Genomic DNA, 23,536 nt, shown 5'->3' on the forward strand with positions numbered 1-23,536 from the left:
ATTTAGGGAAAGTGAAAAGATTTTCCTCCGGCTTTTTTTTTTTTTTTTTATTTCAATATTTTTATTTTAATTCTTTTGAAATTAAGATTTTTAATTTTTTTTGTTTTGTCAAAAAACTTAACAATCAGTAAATATAATTTTAAAAATAAATTATCTATACGTTTACCTATTAAGTTGCTTATTATTGTTTCTCTGTTATGTTGTGGAGTTTGGGTTACCAATTACCGTTGTCACCAACTAACGTTAATCATTTACATGAAAAATCCAATCTATTTAATTTACGAACATTTTTGTATAAGAGAAACTACACAACAATTTTTCAAAATATTGAAATTATGTTGGGTATTTTTACAGACCAATTGTTCAGCAGAACGATATTTTTCATGTTCGAAAATAGCAAAAATTTCTTATGATCTATTAAGTATCAAGAAAGAATGAATTCACTAATTATACTTAATATTGAAAACAAAATTACTCGGCAGATATTGTTTGATGAAATAATAGATGACTTATTATCTGAAAAACACGACGTTAGGCACTATAAATTTGGTTACATTAGGGTGACCATATGTAAAAAAAAAAAATACAGGACATATATATATATATATTTATTAATTTTTAATTGTGAAAAAACACAATTTTTAATAACACTGTATAACATTAAATTCATGTACTTTACTTTTTTATAAAACTTCTTAATTCATTTTGATGACGATTGTTCAGACATGTTTTCACTATTTGATCTTTCATATTTTTCTGAAGAAGTAATTAGCTTTAATAATTGTGGATTTTCTTAAAGAAATATATGAAATTCTGTACAAGAAACATTTTTTAAAATGTTGTTTTACGATCATTATCGATCTAATTGTGTCCACGAGAAATCGACTTTTCTCATCTGTCCATAAAACATTTGTAATTTAAAATACTCTTTCTACCGACGCGTTAGTTCCGGGAATAGCCATTGAATGCTCTAAAATAACCGTAAAATATTTAATTGAAATGTAATTTTTTTCTAGAATTTTAAATATTTCACAACACCTATCTTCGGCTTTTAAACCATTACTAGTTTTTAAAATTAACCTTCATTACATTTATCACATGATTAAATTCGTCAAAAAGTTCATCTTCATCGAATTTCAATGTTGGATTATTCTTAATAATATATTTCAAACTCTCTTAAATGTCAATCCAAATTGGAAAATCTAGTACTTGAATCCAACGAAAAACTTTTAGTGGTTCAAATTGATATCCCCATTTTTCCAAAATGGTCATTTCGATAACTCAGATAAGTTCCGATAACTCGTAAACATTCTTCTCATACTGATAAATTCAAACAATCACAAGATTATAATTATAATCATTATTCATTACTTTCGTAAGTTTCGTTTTCAAATTAATTTCGTTTGATCAAAAAAAACAGGACAAAAAGTGTCCTGAAAGAAGTTTGTCAGGACAATAGGACACAATACTGAAATAAAGGACAATCCTGTAAAAAACAGGACGTATGGTCACCCTAGGTTACATCAAACTTACATAATTTTTTTTTTTTATTAATATTTAATACTTTGATATTTTTATTTGATTTTACATAATAATTAACTTTAATTTATCCCATGATCTTAATTTAAAATTATTTATAATATGAACTTTATTATTGTTTACAGTGCATGCAAATAAATAAAAAAAATATTGCGAGACTATGAATAGGGTATGAGCAAAACAAGAGCAACCAGAATACAAATAATTTATAGAGAGAGACTACATTTTTAAAAAGATATTGGAGAACCAGTTTTTACTTGGCATTGAAAGCGTATGTTCAGCAGTGCCTAAGGGCACAAAAATTCAAAGTCCGGCATTGACTTACAAAGTGGGTATAATTAATATTTATAATACTCATTATATTATGTTTAAGTACGAACCCGGAGATCACTTTTTTTTCCAATCCAAATGCGGCTACGGTTCTAATGGCGGTAAACACTTCTTCGGCAATCGATCCGGCAGCCGCGTACTTAATTTGTTCTTTACAACTAGCCGCGGATGAGTTCTAAAAATCCAAAGACAATTCCGCGCGATTATTGTTTACGCTACATTATGAGGGTAACCGGATAGTACAATATTGAAAAACTTGAAAAAAAAAATAAGTCACAACACAAAAGTATAATGAAGAAAAAAGTCTAAAAATTAAAAGGCTGTAATTAAAATAAAACTAATATAAATAAATCGATCACTGATCACTACTGTTCACATAGATATTAATACATTTTTTACTTTGCAATTATTCGCTAGGTTAGTTTAAATGAAAAATATTAATTTTTAGGGCGTCGTCCATAACCGCACACTTTCAAAAACAGGTCATCGTTCGAAACCGCACACTTTTATATCTTAATCACACATATTTTCGCCAAATTATACCGTTCAATACCGCACAAATTTATATATATATATATATATATACAGGGACGCCCACAGAAATGTAGCTCAGGGGGGGCAAAAAAATTGTAAGTACCTAAATACTTATAGGAAGATTTACTGCTACATATTTCATCTACTCATATTTTGTATTACTATTATTAATAATTTTTTAAAAATCAAAACTCATTTAAGTTTATATAAAATTACATTATTAGTTATTAGTTTAAATATTTATAAGAAAAAATATAATAAAGTTTAAACAAAAAACAACTTTATTTGATTAAATTCGCATCATATTTTATTATTTTATTCAAAAAGTAATGACAATCTCCTTTTGTTTGAAGCAAATAAATTAATTGAATCATCATTTGTTGATTAAAAAAAATGTTAGATACTTGTTAGATACAAGGATTGTCGAATAGTCACTGAATACCCAAGATCAGCTTTATGTAAAATAACTTCCAATTTTGTAAGGGACCCGAAAATCTTAGGGGGGGCAATGGCCCCCCACTGCCCCCCCATCCGGGAGTCCCTGTATATATATAAATGTGTGCGTCATTTCAAATTTTTTCATGGGATGCATAACCGATATTGAAAATCTAAAGTAATAGGTTGCTCGCATGGTCGAGTCATCCTGAATTTTTTTCAATACCTAGCTTTTTTGTGTAAATGTAAATAATTTCATAGAAATTATACTATAAAACAAATAACAATAATTTTGTTAAAAAAAATAGTTTTTATTTTGTTTTAACACAAAATTATATGGATCACTACAGAAAATTGTTCAATAATAAATTAAATCAGCAATTCCCAAACTGTGCACCGTGGTGCCCTAGGGGCACCATGATAATTTTCTAAGGGCACCGCGGTCTACGTACGGTTCATAACAAATAGTTTAAAATGTATAAAATTGTTTTTTCTTATGTTTTTCGTAAAAACTTTGTAGCAAATAATGTAATATTTTCTATTGTATATTCGTATATTCTCATTTTAACCTAATTTATACTAATTTATACTTTAATTACTACTTACTTTAATTACTACTTTAATTACTAATTTATACTTTATACTAATTTTATATAATAATTATAATCATAATAACAATAATTTTTATTTATTTTTTAAGTTTAAAAATGCATTAATTTATAATTAAGTTAAATTTTAATAAAATTAATAAAATTGGTTATCAATAGGGTTTTTTTTGTTCTATAATGTTGTTCATAGCAGGGCACCCTGGGTAAATTGGGTCCAAAAAAAGGTACCGCTGAAAAAAAAGTTTGGGAACCGCTGAATTAGATAATACAACTAATCAAATTTAACTTTATTCGATCATTAGACATTTCAATGAACTAGTTCATGTTGTATTGGTGATCAACAAAATATTGTGACAAACCAAAAAAAATTACAAAATTATTGTTATTTTTTTTTATATTATAATTTTATGAAATGATCTACACAAAAAGTGTGTTAAAAATAATTCATGGGATTATTATAATGTATTTGCACATTCTTTCATCCCACAAATAACGCCACTGTATATATATATATATATCAATTACGTATAAATTTATCTGAAATAACATGAGTGCACCTCGAGACTAACACCGGTTTGACTATCGCTCTTAAATCCGCGATGGATTATCATTATCCATCCCGATATGCATATCAATCACATATGTATGTCTAATTCAAGATCATTTATTTAACATTTCAATTTTAAAAAATAATCAGCAATAAGTTCAATATTTCAATAGCAAACATTTCGGGATTATTTTTGAATTCGACTTTTACTGCGTGAATCAATCTCGTACGGATATTATGAGCACGAGCTTATCATGTGAATACGAGCAAATAACATCTCACCTGACTAAGGTAAGCCGTAATGCCAATAATTATCGGTCCGACGAAAAGCAACAGACCTGTCAGTTCTGGGCTGATGTAGAAACCAATCAGCAGACCGGAAACAAATGTAGATATATACTGCGTGAGTATGCTGAACTTGCTACTTATACCCTCTCGGATTCGTTCCAGATCACTATAAATAACGGTAAAACGGCATTGAACAGAATACCGAAAACATCATGGGTTGTTTTAAAAAATTTGCAACGTCACGCAACATACTCGAACAGTTTTGTCGTAAGATCTCCGCTTTGGTTGGTGTCGAACCAAGTGATATCCTGTCTGATGATCTGCGAGAAGAACACATTACGAAGTCGGTACACTTGCCGTTCGCATGCCATTTCCCAGCACCAGGTCTGTGAAATCAATATACATTCGCTGCTTAAGTACCAATCATTCGTAACACAATGCTAAAGGGTTTTCGCGCTACAACACCTGTACAAAAGCAGCGATTAATACGACAATACCGATGTATAAGTAGTACAACGAATATGTCGTCATGTACTGGTCGAACTCTTGAGGAGAAAGCGGCGGCAGTGATGAATCCACTTCGGCAGTCGTGCTTTAACAGATTAAAATAATAATATAATTTAATACAAAACATTTGCAAAAAGAAAACGATTTATAATTTACGCGTTGAATGAAGTAAAATTGTAGCTGTAACTTGGTGTTGTAACCGTGATGGGATTTCGCTGCAAAATAAATAATTGTATAAGTAGATTATTAAGTAAACGTAAAGGTTCAGTTAACGATCGTTTTAAACGAAAGATTATTCTTTTCACTTAAAACACTGATGATGGTCGTTTTAGTTCTAAACAAACGTTTAATTGTTATCGTTATACAATTTGTATTTATATTAAAGAATACGTTGAATGGTTTGACAGTTCAATTTTCAGTCGATTTAATTGCTTCGCCGTTTTTGTTAAAATATAATGTAAATGCATGTATGAATCGTAGATTATTAAATAATAAGTACCGCTGCAGTTTGTCTGATGAACGTGTTTGTCATTTGACCGAAAAACATGGCCAGGACAGGTAAACTAGCTCCCGTAGCCAATGACGTGATGACGCCAACAATCATCAGTATCTTATCCCAAATGTCTGCGTATCGAAACTGTAATGTGTCACAAATACAAATAACAAGTTAAATAAATTATATACACTAAAATAAGCTTTTACTGTACAAACCCTATGTGTTATGGTTATTTTTTAATGGAATAAAGAAATCAATTTCCAATAAAAAGTCACTACACACGTTTGATCAATATATATTGTTTTAATATATAAATATATTATCCTCAAAATCAAATTATTTGTTCGTCAGATATTGATTGAAAAAAATTTTAATACTATCATTATTATTATTATTATTATTATTATTTTTATATTCTATTGTATTTAAATTTACATTTGAAAATACTTTTTTCTTTAACTTCTGAAAATATTTTTAATCATATACACAGACATTCAAATGTGACTGAGTATGTACATGATGTGCATATTTTAATAAACTTACTATTAAAGTCAACGTAGAAAACTGAAAACTTTTGTTACATCTCAAATAAATTAACTATTACGAATAAATATTACATATTATGGTAGGTATTCACACGAAAAATATCAGCGTAACATGTATACATTATTTTTTAATAATATTTTGTATGCATAATTTTCATGTTACTGTTAAATCATTGTAAACTATATTATAAGATTTTCGTATTATGTATGATGTTATTAGTGTTAAAACGTACATATTGAATTAACATGAAATTTAATATTATGGAAGAATAGTAAATTTCACAACATAATGTTCAGTGCATAGTAAATTTATGATAACAGTATAAATAATTAGATATTAAAGTGCATATTTTAGATGATCAATTCAAACGATATGTATAGTTTATGAATAATTAAAATAATGCCTGAACATTTCAGCGCAACTATAAACACTTATGAAGAATAAGTACATTTCAATCATTTTAGGCACGGAATATTATGTCTTTCCTAAAAAAATTCATCTGAAGTTAACTTACACTCGTGCTTGCTTACTATTATCGCTATTCTAAATTAATTTGATTTGATCAAAACTAGTCCTGGTCCTAACATTATATCAAATCGTTATTTTGCCTGATGTTAATTTTTTTTAGCTATTTGTTTAAATTTATTTATTCAATCTATTCCTTTTTTCAGGTTCTTTTTCTTATAATTCGGAAATTCGTTTCGAAACCATAATCAAAAAAGTAAAAGATTTATCCGGCATAATGAACTATCGACCTATATCCCAAATTTCTATTATACCCAAAATATTAAATCTATTGTCTACATACAAATGTGTACCTACTATTGCTCCGATAATTTATAATGATTAATATGTATTTTTGAGAGGTAGATCAATTACAATTAATTTAATAATATTTTAAATATATATTTATATATATATATATATTGAATTTTTTTTGTATCTGGTTATCAAGTGGATTTAATTTATACTGATTTTTCAAAAACTTTCGATACCTTTCTAATAAACTCCATGCTATTTGTATTCGTGATCCTTTTTTATCGTGGTTGATTTATTATGTGACAAACAGTAAACAGATAGTCAAAAAAAAAATGTTATGCTAGATCTATTTAATATTATATCAAGAGTTTTACAAAGTTTTCATTTAGTTTCTTTGTTATTTATTTTGTTTATTAATGATTTACATTTTTTAAACTGGCGTAAGCTTTTGTTTGCTGATGATATGAAATTATTTTAATAAGTGAAGTCCCCTGTGGATTTTGTCCTCTTGCAAAACAACTTAAACACATTATCAGTTTAGTGCAAACAAAGCAATTTATTGTTGAACATTGAAGAGTGCAAAATTATGTCTTTTTCCAGATTACGTTTGCTAGTTATCCACAACTATAATTTAAATAAAATTCTACTTCAGTGGTTGGTTTGAAATCGTTATTTAAATGTAACGTTTGACAAGGCTCTATCTTTTAAAATGCATTATTTAAATATCCAAAAAAAATCATCATCCATTCTTGGTTTTATCACTAGGCCATGTAAATCCATTTTATTAAAAACATTATACTTTTTAATTTGTACGTTCTACACTTGAATATATTTCTATAGTTCAATTGTCCTATGATAATATTTATATACAATGCCTCGAAACTATCCAGAATCGATTCCTCCGTTTTATACACTACAATTTTAATATCCCGTGTCAACCTCATTCACCTTATAAGCCGTTATTAAATGCACTAAATATAAGCAGCTTGGTCACTCGGAGAAATGTATTGTTTAATTAATTATTGTTATTAATTCTTATTTAAATTGATCATTGGCTACATTGATTACTCATAATTGATAAAATTTATAAATTTTCATATCCCTCAGTGACAAACTACATCAACTTACACTTTTTACACACAACTACACATAACTTACTATGTTATAAATGCTGCTTTAATTAGATTCACTAGATTATCTTATGATACCTAAATGTATTTATTTAATTTTAATTATATTGAGTCATTTTATAATTATATTATTAGATATTATGAGACATTTTTATTATTATGTTCGTAAAATTGAATTATTGTTATTATTATTTTTTTTTTAATTTAATTTAATTCTACCGTTTTTTTTTCGCCTATAATATAAACGTATTAGGCTTTAGCCCGTTTGAATTACAATAAATAAATATAAATTCATACACAATACAACCGGGTTACGAGATTTAAGCAGATTTTTTTTGTTCCACATACCGAGCAGCTCGATGTTACCACAATGTTTTATATGTTAATGAGTTGAAAAATAAGAAACATAACTTTAATTATACATGGGTAGAGGTAATTTTTTTAAATTTCACTTCATAAAACTTTTGTGTTACACTCAGAACCCTTGTCGCGCAGACGATTCGGAATAATAACTTAACATCACCTGTACTCTCTTAATTACTATGCATTGTATTTTACCGTTGATGTGTTGTTACTTCATAAACTAGTTACGAGTTCTAGAAAATAACTTCAAGCACGACGGCATAATGTACATTGTCATGTAACCCGACAAAAAAAGTGGACGTGGTTAACGAAGATAGATGCTCTCTCGTAGAGGTGAAACTTATACTGCACGTGCGCATTTAAATCGAATAAACATAAATTATTACATTCAACACGGAATCCGAACACACCCCGTCAACCATAATTTTCTATCGGTGTGCGATTGCCTCAGTACGAAAATTACACGCAGGTTCTTAATAACGCATAATACGTGTACTGTGGACCGATGATAATGATAATAGTTTATAATGAAAGAAATATCAATATTATAAGTTTCACACTTAACACACACCGTCTATTTATTTTTCCATTTATAAAAATAGACGCTCGCGAGTAAATCGTTTTGTAAAGATCGTAATTATTATTCAACTTCATTATAGTGTTATAAGAGAAAATTGAACACAACATAGGTTTGGGAACTGTTTGAAAATGCGTGATAATAATAATTATTTTACCAGGATTTACGACAGTTAATAATAACTTAAAAATACGAGTATATCACGTATATATTATATGAGAGTGCAGTGGCGTACATACGGGGGGGGGGGGGGGGGTGTCCGTGTTCAACCCCCCAGGGTCAAAAGAAAAAGAAAATTGTTTTATTATTGTGTAATATGTGTAATATGTTCGTAGTTTCATTATTACGCTTTAATTTTAAAATATACAACTATACAAATATTATGATAATTAAATAATTATATTGATAGATGTTTGAAAAGTTTTGTTAACTATGCTGTTTTTGTATTCTAATAGCTATTAATTTACTGTAATGTAAAAGTAAACTGTAAATTGGTAAAAAAGTTGTATAAAATAATATCTATTTATAGCAGTTATTTTTCTTATTTATCTGTGCAACGAAAAAAAAAGATTGTGATTTTTTTTGTTAACCCTCCCCTCCCCCAGAGCAATATTGAATGTACGCCATTATCAGAGTGACTTATAAAAATAAAAATAATAAAATCCATAATATGTGGTAGATTACCTACCGCAATTATGGATGGAACTCTACTGAAATATTGAGGGAAAAACCACCATATCTACATACACAATATTTCGTATTCCCATCATTATTGGATTTAATATAATAATCCAGCTAAGAATAAATTTATCATCAATAAGTTTTAATATAAATTTTAAATTTTGGTAAACACGTTTGGATTTCAATGAGTAAATGTTATACAAATTCTATCAATACCTAAAAACAGTAAAATATCAATATTTTAATTAGTAATTTTAATATTTCATTGGAAAATGTATAATAAAATTAATGAAATAAATCATCAAAAATTGTTTTAGACCCGTTCGATTACTTAATAACATGTTAATATTATAATACAATTCAATATAGCTGAATTCAATAGGTAGTCGTTGCCAATGAGTCCTTATATATTTTAAAGTTATTTATCAACTCGCTGCCTTGAGTTCATGATAATAATTTTCTTTATCGCGTCTATTTCTTCACCAAAATCTTTTCGGTTCTCTAATAAAAAAAAACAATTGCTTTCGTATTCTATGAAACAGCAATCAATTTTGGATTATTTTTTGATTTTTTTATTCTATAGTAATATCATTCATTGTATGCATATTTACAGCGTTTTTTATTTTATATTTGATATATTTTCAACTATTAAATATTTACACTATAACAGGCAGAAGCTAATATTTTTGCTTATAAATAATTCGCGTGTCGTTTGTAATTTTTATTTACGTTTTTAACGTAAATAAATTTGATTCCCCAGATACAAAAATATCTCGTTTTGGTTTTACCTCGTTTATCACGTTTGCGCATCCGTCGGCTAATTATATTTAGAACTACTGTACTACCGTATAATAATATACTCTTATTAATGATAAATCTATTTGATAATAATACTATGGATCAAAATACCTTACATGTATTGTATCATAATAATGTACCTAGGAAACTTACAATGTGGAAGATACCGGGTTTGACGTTGACCCCGGTTATGTACTTCATCTTAACGATGGTCCTAAAAGATACCAAAACAAATGCACAATGCAATGTTGATTATATACGTGGTATGCAAATCTCATTGTGTTTAAGTATATACTTATTCAAATTTAGCGTGGAGTTTGATATACCCGGGTTGATCGATGCGCTCATTATGATTGATGGTAACTCGATATCTTCGACGTGCCCGCACCGTTCCTGTAACAATTCAAATTTTGTCTGTAAATACGCATTCGTTGTTCAATCGATCTTATACTGCTTAATGTACATATAATATTTTTATACATGCATACACATGGTATGAATGACCAATTTTGTCTAAATTAAAGCATACTTGACCATATAATATGAGTAACTAAACTAAACACTCAAGCACAATTTTATTTTCCGTCTACATTATGTAGATAATATTATAGTAAAGAATAACAGATTAATAATGATTAATAAATCGACGTTAGCGTTTTTTAAATTAATCACCACTCACTGTTATGTATATATATATAAGTTTATATATAAATTCTTATTAAAAATTAATTATCCTAACAGAATAGGTAAATTTTAAAAATAGTTTGAAATAGATGGTTTCAATTTTGTTAAATAAGCAATACTTAAAATATTGACTGTTCTTTATTTACATGTTTAATCGAGAATTAAATAAAATAATTTAATATTTGTAGTGTTCGTATTGTTAGAAGATAAAAATTTTTCATTATCTTAATTAGTTAACTTATAAAATTAAAATTAATAAAACCAGCTTAAAATTCGATAAAAATAAAGTTATGTATAGGTACAAAACACTATTTTATCGTACAAGTATATTACTTTCATACTGAAATTTAAGTATAATAGTACAAATAATGTACGTTAATAATAATTGACACGATTAAAAAAAAAATGAATTACTTAAGTTGGAAAAAGAAGCCTTCATTAGTATGATACTTAAACAGTGTCATTGATCATATTTCGCCATATTTCAACACCAAAATACAATATATGTAAGCTGTATATTTGTATAGCTGTAAGGGGGAAATCGAACATGTGCTATTTATATAACGTATAGCGTTAGTCATATTTTACAATATATAACATTTAAAAATAATACTTATAGATTAAAATATAATTAAAAAATAGTATATCGGTATAAATTATTTAAGTAATTTAGCTTAAGATAGATTATTTAAAAGTGATATAATTGTAAACTTATATCTAAATTTTGGACCCACCAAATAACCTCGGGACTTGGGAATCGAACATTTTTGGCAGTAACATTAAACGTATGTTCGGAACATTCAAAAAATATCCCATGTTTGATTATCTGGATTGTGTAATTTGCTGATGAATCTGAAATTCTCCAATTATACAGTGTAACTGACCGGCGTCAGCTTTGCACGGTAGTTGATATTACTATTATACAATGTGACTATATAATGTTTACTATAATTTAGTGTAGACAAGTTTTGAACACGTTTAGATAAATTAGGAATTTTATAAAAATGTTGTAATGTAATCTTGATGAGAATAAAACACATCATTATTGATCGCCATCGCAATCACAGTCACACACTATAAACATCAGCTAAAACCTACCACGACGATGACAAAACGTGTTCCATGTGAAAATAAAACACCCTACTGCAGCATAGTAATATATACACCAGTTTGTTAAGATTGTTTGACTTTGAACTTCGTTTTTACCGTAGTAGTCACAAATGGTGTTTTTTGGTACGGAAAATTTAAATTCGATGCGCACGAGGTCCATGGGCGTTAAATGAGATGTACTCAATCTGATAGAATTAACTGTAGATAATGCAGACGCTTAAAACGTTTACCATTGCTGTATCCGATGGACACTAATCTCTATAATTCACGTTTTAGTTTGGCAGTCATTTCACTATAAAGGTATAATACGTAAGGGTTTCGTCCATTATGTGATGGCAGAGTATCCGAGAGGTTTTTTTTGGTGGTTCAGAGATTTATCAAATACTCAATTGTTTGATTTAAAAATATAGCCACAAATTAATTTTTCAAAGGACCAATATTTGGAGCTCATACTGCTGTATTAAAAAATGTTCAAAATAAAAAAAATATTATCTGGGTCATACATTTAGTTTCTATAATCATAACTATATATCTGGTTATAAAATATGAAATGACTCATTTTAAAAATATAGAAAAAAAAAACAAGGATAATCCTTTCGTTCTTCAATTTCTGATAATAGTATTATTTTCTCAATTATTGTTTAATTAAAACTGGGATAACATTTAAGACTAAAAATTAAAAAAACTTATGAGTAAGCCTTAAGGTTTTTTAAAAACAAATTATTTTGGCTATATTAAAGATTATTGAATTCAATTGTTGTATGATCTCGTTATGCTATTCCAAAATACCCCAAACATAAGTTTAACTGAACACAAGTTAAAAAAGTTGAATTTATTTAAACGTTTTTCTTCCCAATTTTCAGGTTTTTTGAATTTTGGAGAGTGTCTGTGTTATTTTAAAATTGAAATCCAATATTAAAATCGATTCAGAAACAATTTATCTCAACGGAATAACATAGAAAAATGTATTAAAATTATAAAGTTTTTACATTAATGAGATTTTGTATTCAAAACCATGCACTTAAAAAGTCTTAAATAACATAAGAACGTGTGAAGAATATAATGCAAAAATGTAAAGTGTAATGTTAATTTAAATAAGGAAAAAGTAATTATGAATAAAATTACAACATAGCATGGAATAATCTAATTTTATAACATACTTGTCATCAGTTATTTAATATTTTGAATTATGCATTAAGAAGAAACTTTGATTACATTATGTAAGCTTTCATTTGTTTTATTTATGATAAAAAATAATTATTTTTATCACTTGAATTTTACGTGTGAAAAAAATTGAATGAAAACCAGATTATCTAATAAACTATTATTAAATTAAAAATAATAAGCCATTATATAATTATTATTAAATAACGGGAGGTTTAATACCAGTCATAAAGACCGTTCAATATTATTTCCTTATTACGAGTTCAAAAGTTGACATGATCATAAAAGTATTATATTGCATATAACAATATTTGATCTTATAATAAAAACAACAAAAAAGTTCCAAAAGTAAAATTCCATGACCCTAAAAAGGATCTTTCGATCAAAATAATTTATAATATGGAATGAAGTACATGAATAGTTACTCCTCAATTATTGTAATACATAAAAAGGATGTAAGAGATTTATCACGTCAATAAAAATAAAATTATGAATCAACTTCTATGAAATTGATACAGTTTAAAGTGTGTATGAAGGTCCTTAGTAACTCTCAAACTTCATATTAGCTCCACAAAATGTATAATAGAATCGGCATAGCTGTCCTAAGAGGAACAATGAGGTAAGTGTCTTAGGGAATACTAAGTATTGAGAATTTAGGAGGCGTCATAAAAATTAATGATAATAAAAAAAACGAGGTGTTTTATTTTAAATAGGTAAGCATTAAGTTTTCTTTTATATTGAAATATCAGAGAAGAGGGCCTATCAAATTATAAAATATATTATCAAATATTAAATAATGTAAATAATGTGTTACTTGCCTACATGTATAAATATTACTGTAGGATTTAATTTTTTTGATAAATTAATAATGATAATGATGATAGCAAATTATAACTTTGTAAGTATTATATAAGTAGTAGGTACCAAGTACCATAGTACATTTTATACTATGACGAATATTATCAGTGAATCATAATTAATAGCATTCGAATTTCGTATTATAGAAAAGTACTAAAATACGCACTATAAAACGATTGAAAGCCCCTTAAAATATGCCCTATCTTAAAAGTATACAAAAATATTTAAAAAAAAAAGAAATATAAATCAAAATTTAATTAATTATCTTTTACTGACAGTTAATTTTATTTTTTAAATTATTATCTAAAATATAATCTTATAAATTAGTATATTTATAAAAAAAATTAAATGACCTGTTAATGATTTAAAATAAATTTTATTATAATACATAAATTAATACTATTTTTCAATTAATTTAAATATTATTTATGATAAATTATAAATAATGTATTCTATTATTATATTATATAAGTATATAAGCATATTATAGGATCAAAACTTTGAAAGTTATACTAAAAATCTAAAATACTATAAATACGCAAAAAATAGCAAAATTAAATTTCAATTTTGAAGATTCTAGTGCTTAAAACAAATTTATATCTTCCTTTGCTATTTTTTCTGTATTCTATAACCATTAGCAAATATTATAAAATTCGAACCCTTAATATTATTAATTATTAATGCATATTATTACAGTTATTCCCCCAAATATATAATACATATGTGTATATTATGTTTCAATCAATTCATTATTAATTTTACCCATTTCTAATAATAAATCAGTTCAAATGAGATTGGAGAATTCAGTAAACAGACTTTACTTATCATGGCAATTGTATGCACACAATAACCTCAGAAACGCAGGATAAGATTTTTCAATATTGTGGAAAAGTTTGCCAAACTTAAATCAAGGAAAAATGCCTTTGATTAATCTTACATAATGTTCAAATGTTGGAATATTATATCAGTGTAATAAACTATAAAAACATTATTATAATTAATTTTTAAAATGTTGTCTTATAAAAATAAAAGGCAATTGTAATATTTACCCTGAATGCTTATGTTCAGATATATATAACTCATAATTTTATGTAATTTATGAATAAAATCATTTTTTATAATTTTGTGAATAAAAAGTAATTTTTCTATTATTTAGCAAAGATAATGAAATATCAAATTTGAAATAACATCAAAACCAAATAAATATGACTGCAATAATAATAGTAATAGATAAGTAGGTACCTTAATTATAAAATATTAATCATATTTAAGAAATTACGCAAATTATACACTAAAAATATGAAGTCAATTTTACAACAAAAAAAATTGGTGGACTGGAGGTGGGCATCAAATGTTGTTGGCTTAGGGCGTTATTGGTAGTAAGGACGTCACTGAGCAGTGGTGCATTTTAATGGTACCTATTGCTTACGTTATAGGTAGGTACTCAAATATTTTTTATTGTTATAAACCTAGTGCCCACAAACGTTTAATCCAAATTATGTCTACGTTCGGTTACCATATTGTATGTTAGAAGTAGTTTCTATCATATTCTTAGGTAGATAGAAAACAGCCACGGTTTTTGTTGTAAACAGAGAGACTAATGGAATGCTGGTCTTGATAGCCGATGCCCATGTTTGTCCAGAAAAGTTCTTGACGATAAGTTTCGTTCATTTTTGATCAATATTTTTGTTTTACATAACCGCACTTACCTACACGCTTTTTTTTTTTTTTAATATGTTTCATGGCGCTGTAAGAAGCTTGACATCAGCAGGCGTTTTATATGAGACTTCTATAAATTATATCGGTTTCAGGGGACACCCAAAGAATCCCGTACATAGTTATTCTTGCAAAACACGATTGTGAATTCTAGATAAAAATACAAAATATAATACGGCAGTTGTTCAGTATGCCCGAGGACGTTTTTCTGAGATACCAGTGGCAAATTAATGGTGGGGGAGGGGGTCGTGGCGATTATCCCCATTTGACTTTTAAATTGCTCAAATTACGGTTAAGTCTTTATTGTACTTTATTTATAACTCATAAATATTCTCCCTCCTCCATAAACTAGTTCTAGATCCAACCAAGTCCAATACATACACACTTGTCGTGCCCACTCATCCATTATATAAACATATATAGGTTAGGTCATTGATGATATATATAATAACAGACTGTTATTAACAGTATTAGCAGTGTATAATATAATAGCAAATTTCGAGCTACGTGTTGGCACAATATATTTCTTCTGTGGACAACCGAACTCGAATGCGTCAAATCCAAATCGATTTATTTCTTTTTTAACGTAATTGCAGACAGAAACAGTATAGGTACGCATTTTGTAAATCCTATTTATAGCACCAACGTATTTATCTTTTACGGTACTTATACACTGGAACGGTAATTTAATTGTTATCAATTTTATTATTATTTTTGTTTTCCATCCACGAATCTTCTAAAATGATTAATTTAATATAATTTTCCATAATGTTGAATTACGTTTTTTTTAATAACTCTATTGGAATTTTTGACCCTCGAAACTGAATAACTTTTGAGCCGATAATGAAGTCGTTCCGCGCAATTCCATAAATTATAATTCATAATGATTTATTTAATTTAACATATAACTTTGAATTCATACACTTTATGATATTTAAATTAATTGAAGAATAGTACCTAAAGTACACCCTTTCAGTTTTATAATTATAAAATAAAATCTTGATATTGTTATATACCTATTACAGGATATATTGAACGATAGAACGTCTCATATGATGTATTACAAATATTATTTTAGGTAAAGGATGGTCAACCCGCGATCCACGAGATTTATCAGACATTTGCAAAAAAAAAAATTATTTTTGTGTTAATCAAATATTGCAGAATTCCTGTACCACTACAATTCAGTGGCACAGCACATTTTTAAATGAGAGGGACTACAGACTTTTTTTGATAGATTAGGTAAGAGAGGATTTGATAGTTCATCCTTTTATCCCTCCTCCATGGCCACCAAGTATATAAATGTATTTCCAGCATTTTAAAATTGTTTAAAAAATTTTTATTCAAATATAATTTATAATAAAAATAATAAATTTTTCTGTCGTAAGATTACTGCCCAATTATAAATTTATCACTAAGTATTGACGATGATCCTAGAACTTTTTTTTACAATGCTTTATGGCGTATATATATAATATGTGTGTGTATGTGTCGTCGTTATGCGCAAAAAGTCATCCGTTTTCAAGATAATGAAGGTTTTCGTTGTAAGCAATCGAATCGTCGATTCTCAGATAAAAAAATTTGAATGTGCGCAAAAGAGTTGCCACCATCCTCGCAATACGGTTACCGTGTACGTAATCGCAACGTCAACGTAATCGCAATAATAATAATAATAATAATTCTTATCTAATCTAAAAATAACATTTAGGTAGTTGCCAGCTTATAGAAAATTATATTGTTAAAATAAAACGTGGCCAATAACAGTCATAATCTACTAGTTCGCTGTGACTGTAGAAGTGCGCTCAGTGTCAATTGAAAATTTGTTTTTCGATTTAATTTTATATGTTGTAACTGCGGGAAAATTATTTTAGCATATTTTCAACATAAAATGGTTTTTGGCAGTTTTAAGTATTAACGCAAAGAAAAGAAAAATAGTAGAAGAAGATAAAAGGTACAATTAAGGATTAGGAAGAAAAATACTTTTTACAATTAAAAATTCAAAATGAATGTATTTAATTTGCCAAAAAAACAGTCGTTGTATTTAAGGACTATTACGTTAACAGGCATTTTGAAACCAAACATAATGATTATTTGAAATTCGATAATGAAGTAAAAAAATCCATGCTCAAGGAATTTAAGCAACGATTAAAAACTCAACGAAAAAATTTTAGTTCAGCATTACACCATTTTACCTTCCAATATTGTTAAAGCAAGCTTTTGAATTTGTTCAATTTTTTGATTGGAAAAAAAAATAAAAAAATTAAAATGGTGAATTTGTGAATGAATATTTAGAAGCTACAGAAAAGATATTTTTCCTGATAAAAATAAAGTAATTTCTAGTTTAAGTCTCTGCCGAAAAACAGTGTGTCGTCGAATTAATAACATTTAAAATGAAATTAATATAAAACTACGCGGTCGAGTTCAAGATTTCTAAATATTTTCCTTGGCATTTGACAAAAATACAGACATTTCGGATACAGCTCAACTGGCAGTAGTCGTTCGTGGAGTAAATGAATCATTTTAAATAGCTGAACATTTTTTAAAATGTATAAGTTTGAAAGGCAATAAAAATATGAAGATATTTTACACGCTGTTGAGAACTGTTAAATTATTTTTATACGAATCACAATTTTAATTAATTTTTTTTTTTTTTAATAAAATGCTTAACACTTAAAATTGATAAACGAATTGAAAAAATCAAAACACATGAATTACATTAAACATACAAAAGAAATAGGAAAACTTATGGCTGCTTTTTATAGTCGTTTCACTAATTCAGATAAATGCAAAAAAATATTTGAATTATATTCATCTTTTTTCTATATTGATGTCAAGTTTGTCGTAGAATATATTCAAATGGAACTGATTGACTTCCATTAGGATAATGATTTAAAACACATTTTTGAGATGTCAAAATTAAAAATAGATTTTTATAATATCAAAGTCATAAAACAAAAATTTTCCATGCCTTCCAACCTGTGAAATTATTATGTATGTCCAAAGTGGCACACAAGTAGGGTTGCCATACGTCCCGGGAAACCGGGATTGTCATCGATTTTGAACTTCGTGTCCCGGTGTCCCGAAAAATATTTTCAGGACGTTCTTATGTTCCGGCTTAGACTTTTAGAGAAAATATAGAATTGTTTAATTTTTGATTCTGACGAATTTAATTGATTAACAATATATAATAAAACAATTATTTGTAATTTATACATAAATATATAATATATTTTATTTTACAAATACACTTATTTTAAAATATTACATTGCCATTAATGTGTTTGTTTTTTCCTTATTTCGCCTTATAAATTTATGACAACCCTATATACAAGATGAGCCCCCCTTTAGACTATTGTTAATTTTGATATAACTTTAAGTAAATACTAATTTAAATATATTGATATCAAAACTTTACATATTATTATTAGCATGGTTATTCTATCCGCATTAAAACAATCATGCAGAGAGATAAATATAAACAAAATACATTAAAATTTAATTTAATATTCAAATAAACAATAATTGAAAGTCAATGAAACAAAATACAACCGATAAAAACTGATTATAAATTTCAAATTTAACTGAGGCATAGGTATTACATTAATTGTTTATATTATCCATCGATGGCTTCAATATGAAAAATATTATAACGAAGAAAGATAATTAAACTAAAAACCGGATTTTGCATAAAATGCATGTTGCTATTTTCAACATCATATACAACGAGTCTACGAGTCTTTAGTTATAAATTATAACTAAAGACCGGATATAATTGTTTTAAAAATATCTTAAAATTGCACTAAAAAGATGCCAACATTGCAATGAAAATTTATCAAAATTCCAATATAAATATGTTAAAATTTCAATAAGAAATACATTAAAATTACATAATAAAATCATATTAAATATATTCATTAATTAGTTACTTAAATAATATCATGAACATTAATATAATATTTACAAAATATATAATTTTTTAGAATTAAAATTTATAATTATATACATCTCTAAATTGTGTTCTTAAAAATTGTATCATCGATTACTTATAATATGTTTATATAATGAAAAAGTACGTTCAACGTCTACACTTATTATCGATACATACTTAAAAATGTTGGAGTTATATATAAGTTAAAATTTTGATTTTCTGTCATAACCTCAAAGTAAATTTTAAAAGTTATATATCCTTAATATTTTTCTAAGACGTATTTTAATTTATCTTTAACAATTTTCCCATTGGGACCTGGAATATTTATCGAAATATTTTCAATTTCACTTAATATGTTTAAACTATTAAGTAATTGAGTATTTCATTATTCTAAACTTGTGAGTTTTGTGGATAAATCTGATAAATATAGTTTTAAAAATGCTAAACTACATTTAACTATATGTAAAAATTTACTTCGTAGTTATATTTTTATTGTAAAATTACTTTAGACTATATTCTTTAGATATAACTCACAAGTATGAAATATTCTAATATTTATATATGTAGCATGGCTATTAACAAATTGCTTTTTTCGCGTATGTAATATATATCGAAACCCACTCTTATAATTTATACCACTTAATAAGTAAAGTTTATAAAACGTAATACTCAAGTATTGTAGAATATAAATATAAATATTACTATCTGTTACTTAGTATCTACATAATTTATACTTAAATTGATTTATTACACTCATTCAAAAATACCGACATTTGTAACGTCTTTTCAAAATAATTATAAATAATAGTAACATAGAATCGTAAAATAATAAAAATAATAAAATTTTAATTAATAAAATTAAGTGAGTAAATGAAATAGGTACACGTAACATTAATCTGGGTATCCGATTCACTCTTGTTAAGTATTGGAACCCCCCCCCCCACCGCATAAGCTTTACACTACGGTTTGAGAACCGCTGATTTACATGGTAAAACGATTAGTTGTTTTTAATATTTTATTGCTCTTTAATTATTCACAATTTATCGCAAATAACATTTAAATAATCAGTGTTTAATATACTTGTTATTTTGTTTTTTACTTCTTCATTTCTAATAGAATAAATTACATAAGTGTATATACACGTAATATTAAATAAAAATTATATAATCGTCATATTAAACACCGTTTTATGTATCACGAATAGGTATACAGAAATGATTCTAATATTATAAAATTAATGGGTTTCGTTAAGAATGGTGCCAAACTTTGTAAACCAATAAAGAGCGTATACCCTATCATATGAAAAAAAGTTAAGTATAGGTATGGATGGGTATTCAGAATAAACATTTTGGAATACCATTTACTAAATCACTTATAAATTAACTACAATTAACTTTACTAATAATTACGACAATTTAATAATAATGTCATAAATCTAACGTTGAAATAATGCTATTTAAATTTGATGCATACCTATATATTGTGGTAGCATCCCTCGTGTTCAATAATAAGTTTGCCCTACTTTGTAATTTTTAATATTTACACACTATATTATATAATAAACATATATAATTTGTAATTATCATTAGTACATTATTTTATAGAAATAATACACATCACATGTTTAATAATTAATGTAGAAATTAGAATCTAGTTCAATATTTAAATAATATAGTTTTTGTAACAGCTTTAGAATATATTAAAATGAGATTTAGGTAGAGTAATAAGTGTATTATATATATGTTGATAATTTTAATACATTAAAGCATTACTATTGTTTTATTATATTCCATTTATTTTCCAGCTAAGCGACCGTATGGAAAAATAAACTATTTTCATTTTAAATCACATTGTCAATTCCCAATTTTTTTATATTTAAGCGTTATAATACAAATATAATATATTATTCTTGAATACTTTATATTAAGTGTTTAACTGTCAAAAAAAAAATGTAAAACAGTATTAGGGAAAAATATTTTAACTATGACCTGACGTAAATCGTTTTTTAACTTTTTTTTTCAGTATTATTTAACCAAAGTATTATCATTATAAGATTGGGTGCTTCAGCTTATCTAGTGGAGAGTTATTTAAATCAATACATTATTTTATTTTACCGGATATTACAAAGTATACTGTTTTATTTTATGAAAAAACCGTTTGTCAAATACAAATAAATTGCACTAACTATTTACATTTTATGCATTTCGTTTTAGATTGGAGTTGTGTATTATACAGGGTTTAATATTTATTAATTATTAGTACATTTGAAACACAGCTATTGATATATGAAAAACGTGCAGCATTGCAGTTTAAAAATGAATATCATACTATTGATTTGAACCTATTTTTTTGTAAAGCAATTTTAAATTTATAATTCAAAAAAAAGATTGTATGTATATTTGGAATTATTAGTAGTTAATTTATATTATTTAAACAATGAAAAATTGCACGTTTAATATTGCACTAAAGTCACTGAAGTAATCTAAATAATTTACAAACAGGCTGTATACTCATATACATAGTGCATACGAGTAATTATAAAATATTATTGAATTTTAAGTATTAATAATGCCAAAAATAAAATGAACTATAATTCATATTGTCTGGAAAATTGAATAAGTAGTACCAGCTCATTAAAAAAATCGATAGTAATTTAATGGATATATTTCTGAAAACTTTAAATAAAAAGAAAAATGTAAAATAACGGAATATATACCTATTTCGTCAGAAAACTTTTTACTCATTATTAATAAGCGTAGTAATGCAAAAAAAGTTAATAAATATTAATTTTCGATTCAGGTAAAAACTAATTAGTTCTGTCAAAAGTTTGTTTACCCTTTTCTTTGACTGATGAAAAATCTATAAAAGGTACAATTTTATTAATTTATATCGAATTTACATGCTGTAATATATTTTAATGTATATTTCAAAAACAATTAGATTTAGATGATAGTATTGTATTTATTCAACATTTTATTTATAAAATAAACTCCGTGGATTGTTGAAATTGATAAAACATTTGTTTATGTTTAAATATACTGAAGTTGAGAGAAATCTAAAATAATTAACAACAGAATTTTGAGAGTATCAAAATTCTGTTGTTAATTATTTTAGATATTATTATGAAGATTGACATACCTAAACCTCGTTTTTTTTAAAAAATCTTCTTTTCTTTCTATGTTTCAAATATTAAACTCTACTTCCTTATAATAACCCTATTATTTAATTAATGTGATCCTTAAATGCGTTGAATAATAATTATGTTTGTACTTAAACATCACTTGGTTCTTATTGGTATATGATAAGGTATTGTTTATTATTTGTAACCGTGTGTGATTATTACGAAATTCCCTTAATGTTATTAGTCATCTCATTACAAATTATTACTTGTTTTTATCTATTTTTTTACTACTCTAAAATTTTAAATGATACTATTATTTTGCGAAAATCGTTCAGAATTGATCGGATAAAGTATTTGTATTCCAAATTATTATTGCCTGCACAGATTTGTCAAATGTTATCGTACCTGTTTATATTTGTTAGAAAAGCCATTTTTGCAGCTGTCTTGATTCACAGTGTAAGTTCCTGACGGCATGATCGTGAAAAGAATACTACCACTTTAATGTCGTAAAATTGATGAGAAATTGACTTTTCTTTGTAAAAAAAAAAAAAATATCTATTGTGACGACACAAAAGGAGCATAAAACACATACGTGACTATAGTAAACATTTTCGTCTAATAACGGTCGTGATGTGTGTTTACGTGGTAAAGAGATTTTACCCGACGAATGTTAAGGTTACATTAACCATAAATGAGTCGCATTGAGGACATAACATTGTATATCTAATCTATTTGGTTGTTTGGGAGAGGGCAATAAAGAGTCATATAGTACTCAAGAAAAAAATCAACCGACAACGTGCACATTTATGCGTGAGGG

At 26.5% G+C, this 23,536-nt stretch overlaps 1 protein-coding gene across 1 annotated transcript in view; it reads right to left on the reverse strand.

Annotated features, from left to right (window-relative positions):
• LOC112682588 (multidrug resistance protein 1A-like) overlaps positions 1 to 23,400 on the reverse strand; it is a 29,523-nt gene extending 6,123 nt beyond the window's left edge. The window contains exons 1-9 of the mRNA XM_025553221.1: positions 23,125 to 23,400; positions 10,434 to 10,531; positions 10,292 to 10,352; positions 5,288 to 5,425; positions 4,945 to 5,003; positions 4,747 to 4,873; positions 4,534 to 4,667; positions 4,276 to 4,447; positions 1,920 to 2,044 (exon numbers count right to left, since the gene is read on the reverse strand). Of these exons, the coding sequence (XP_025409006.1) occupies positions 1,920 to 2,044; positions 4,276 to 4,447; positions 4,534 to 4,667; positions 4,747 to 4,873; positions 4,945 to 5,003; positions 5,288 to 5,425; positions 10,292 to 10,352; positions 10,434 to 10,531; positions 23,125 to 23,193 (983 nt within the window). The 5' untranslated portion in view covers positions 23,194 to 23,400. The remainder of the gene's footprint in view (positions 1 to 1,919; positions 2,045 to 4,275; positions 4,448 to 4,533; positions 4,668 to 4,746; positions 4,874 to 4,944; positions 5,004 to 5,287; positions 5,426 to 10,291; positions 10,353 to 10,433; positions 10,532 to 23,124) is intronic.
• Positions 23,401 to 23,536: the final 136 nt, after the last annotated feature.

This window comes from Sipha flava, unplaced genomic scaffold (genome assembly GCF_003268045.1).
Source record: "Sipha flava isolate LNK unplaced genomic scaffold, YSA_version1 207_pilon_pilon, whole genome shotgun sequence".
NCBI lineage: Eukaryota > Metazoa > Arthropoda > Insecta > Hemiptera > Aphididae > Sipha > Sipha flava.